The sequence below is a fragment of the Mandrillus leucophaeus genome, unplaced genomic scaffold (genome assembly GCF_000951045.1).
Source record: "Mandrillus leucophaeus isolate KB7577 unplaced genomic scaffold, Mleu.le_1.0 Scaffold380, whole genome shotgun sequence".
Taxonomy (NCBI): domain Eukaryota; kingdom Metazoa; phylum Chordata; class Mammalia; order Primates; family Cercopithecidae; genus Mandrillus; species Mandrillus leucophaeus.
In genome coordinates this window covers 35,965-39,393 of record NW_012104032.1, presented here as the reverse complement: position 1 = coordinate 39,393, position 3,429 = coordinate 35,965, and the positions used below count along the sequence as shown (strand labels likewise).

Below are 3,429 nucleotides of genomic sequence, written 5' to 3'. Positions count from 1 at the left end.
TTTATCCCCTGGCTGTTTTTCCCCATTGGTTGGTGTTTGCCAACAGGGGTGGTAGTGTCCCTATAATTTCAGGCTGTGCTTGCCCTTAAACTAAGAGATCTCCTGAGACATTAGAGAAGGCCTTGGGGTAGAAAGCAACAAAAAAAAAAAAAACAAAACAAAACAAAAGAGAGTGTTCTTAATGCTGGATGTTACCATGAAGTGAGGTGATGTTACCATGAGGTGAGTGTGATTGTCTACCACAACTCTAGCTAAAATCAGAGAGACATTTGGATGGGACAACAAGGCACATATGATATCAGTTACAGTCCTTTCTTTGCACTGCTCAGATGCATGCTTGCCCTACATTATTTCCATTGTGTCACTGTGTCTTCAAGGTTGCCTCTGACTGCAATCTCTTTAATGCTCTTAATACAGGAAGGTTGCATGACGTGAGCTTCTGTTCTTTAAAACTTCGTTGCTGAAGAGTCTCAGTTCTTGGTCACATTGCCCTTTTCAGGTCTTGTTGCTACAAGAACTGTTGCTTGCTGCTTGTATTGGGCATGGAAATATCAGCAGACACCAGTGTGAAATATTTACATTATAGCCACATTCCTCCTCACCCTCCTTGAGTCACAACAACCTGGTGCTTCATGATAATCAGGGTCAATTACCCCTTCCAGTCTAATAGCTCCTCTCTTTGCCTGCTGGGCTATTGGCACAGAGAGTTCAGAGTGACCTAAACGTGGCAGCCATAGCTGCAGGTTACTAAATCCCTGAAGGGAGCATCCTTCCTTGGGAACTAGGACCTCTGATCTAGGAGAACCTAGGGTTGTGGGAAAGGGAAACACAAATTCTGAAAATGAGTTATAAGGAGTGATATGAGAAGACTCTATTCTATGTCTATTTCTTGGTTTCTAAACTTTTGCCACAACACCACGTATCAGCCAGTGGTTTAACGAATATTATCATTTTCTGAAGCGTAGCATTCCAATCACTAACGTGTTGCCCATGAGCTGGCCCTTCAGCGGAGCATTTTAAAGCCTTTTCGTCATTCTTCTAGGTTCTACTGCAGGTGGACCTAGGTCATCTCTTAAGTCTGTGGTGGGCCCAGCTGGTCCCCTTCCTGATTATGCCACCATTGTCACACCCGTTGTGTTCTAAAATGGGTACCTTGTTCTGAGGAGATGCAGCTTTGGATTAGATGGACAAATAAAAGAACAAGCAACAATTAACAATGGAAAAGACTTAAAATTCCTGGAGGTAAGAGTGCCCAGGCAAATTATAAAAATTTTCTGGACAGAGAAAATGCTTAGGAAATCTGACCTGTGATAAGTACCTTAGTAAAGGCACTTTGTCAAACTGGAATGCACTGCACACGTCATTATCTGTACTGTTACTTTAAGGATTGAAGCTTGCAGACAGCCATCTCTCTGAGTTTCTTATAGGAGAAGAAATAGGGGAAGCTTTTATTTCCAAGAGAAGTCAGTGATTTTCTATACCTATTACCCCACCACTTCCCTCACACCCTATGACCTTTGCACAGATGCTGAGGTCTGAGGTTTCTGTAAGCCTCTCCCTGCTGCTCATCTCATTGTGTGCTTCATGAAAGCACAGAAATACATCGCGGCGTCCCCCAGCTGTGAGTCTGAGATCTTGAGACTGAAGGATTTGGCTGCTTTCTGGAAGTTCACAGAGAAGCGGTTCTCCGTTGCATTCTGTTGCTTATAAGCTTCTTGGCGAATAATGAGAATCATCTGCCTGCTGGGAGGCTGCTTGTACCAGAACAAATAATAATTACTCTCACTGGTGTCATATGTGCAGCTCAGGGTCACGGTCTCTGCCTCCCGCACAGACACCTCTGGTTGAGACTGAGTGACTGTCTGGGCCATGCCGGATTCTGTGGGAAAGAGGAGAGAAAGGACTTCACTGGGATATCATGTGGAAGAGAGAAACAGACTCACAAGCTGATTGCCATTCCCACACACCTTTCTTTGTGATTCCAGCCTCAGGCAGCATATTTCTGCCTCCAGGTAGCTGGGCTCTAAGAGGCAAGGCAGTTGCTGTTCTGTTAATCCCTCCTGCTTCACAGCCCCATTAGATGCCTTTATAAAGAAAGACCTACATCTTCCTTACCGAGACAGGTGGAGACCACGACTGCCCACAGCAAGCTAACACGTGTCATGCCGGCAGCGCTCCCCTGCAGAGTGAAAAGTCTTCTGCTCTGATCTGGGTTCTCCTCTGTGCTTGGTGAGAATTCTCCTTCAGGGCAGGAAATACTATGATAGGTGGGTGGGTGACTAGGTTTCAAGGAGGGAAATGTTTCTGAATACTTTTTGGTCTCTCAGAAAATAGGCCTCTGGTTATAATTTCAAATGAAAATAGAAAATGTTTCTGGAGTGCTTTTAGCTAGCTTAGTAGAAAAATAAAGAGAAAATGGAGCTGGCAAATTTGTTTTTAATAAGACCTAACCTTGGAGAGGAGAGCGTGACCCGGAATGATGGGCAGAAACCTCTGACTCCATTCACAACAAATGGCAAACTGTGATTTTATTTTTCTTCTTATTTAAAAAAAAATAAAATTTACAAAGCAAATCTTATGAAATATGAACACTTAATTTTGGGTGATAAGAATATTCCTGTTTATATTCAATTTTTTACATTTTTACAATTTCTTAAAATAATGAGAAAAAAGGTATATGCTTGTGGCTGAAAAGAGCATTGAGTAAATTCAGAGATAAGTAAAAGCAGAATGTGTAGCGTCTAATTGTGCTCACATTTTACATGGATTAAAAAAAAACCTTGTTGGCCAGGTGTGGTGGCTCACGCCTGTAATCCCAGCACTTTGGGAGGCTGAGGTGGGTGGATCACTTGAGGTCAGGAGTTTGAGACCATCCTGGGCAACATGGTAAAACTCCATCTCTATTAAAAATACAAAAATTAGCTGGGCATGGTAGTACTTGCCTGTAATCCCAGCTACTTGGGAGGCTGAGGCCAGAAAATCTCTTGAACTCCAGAGGCAAAGGTTGCAGTGAGCTGAGATTGTGCCATTGCACTCCGGCCTGGGCGACAGGAGTGAAGCTCCATCTCAAAAAACAAACAAATGCAAACAAACAAACAAACAAAACCACCTTGTTTATGCTATATCAAGAAGCTCTGAAATAACTATTGCAGAAGTTCTCATCAGCACTAAATTGCCTCAGTTTAATTTGTATTTATATCAAGAATTGCTCTCATCATTTTCATTCTATTATGAAAAAATATTGTGAAAAAAACACTTTTTAAATACCTTACTCTGATTCTTTAGAATTTTGCATTTCCAGAGAGAGTGTTAGGGATCCTTATGTAATTCCTGAGTTGGGGTCCCCAAACTGGGCATATGAATGGGGGCCCTGTTATGTATTGGGTGCTGTCTGAGGAGCATGAGTTCTCTGTCACAGAGGTAGGTGGC

The 3,429-nt window shown here is 42.6% G+C and overlaps 1 gene segment (V, D, J or C); it reads right to left on the bottom strand.

The window, feature by feature from the left end:
• Window positions 1-1,545: 1,545 nt before the first annotated feature.
• On the bottom strand, window positions 1,546-2,200 carry LOC105547159. The segment is given in 2 exon segments: window positions 1,546-1,879; window positions 2,116-2,200. Coding segments are annotated over 2 exon segments (363 nt in total).
• Between the last annotated feature and the right edge of the window lie 1,229 nt (window positions 2,201-3,429).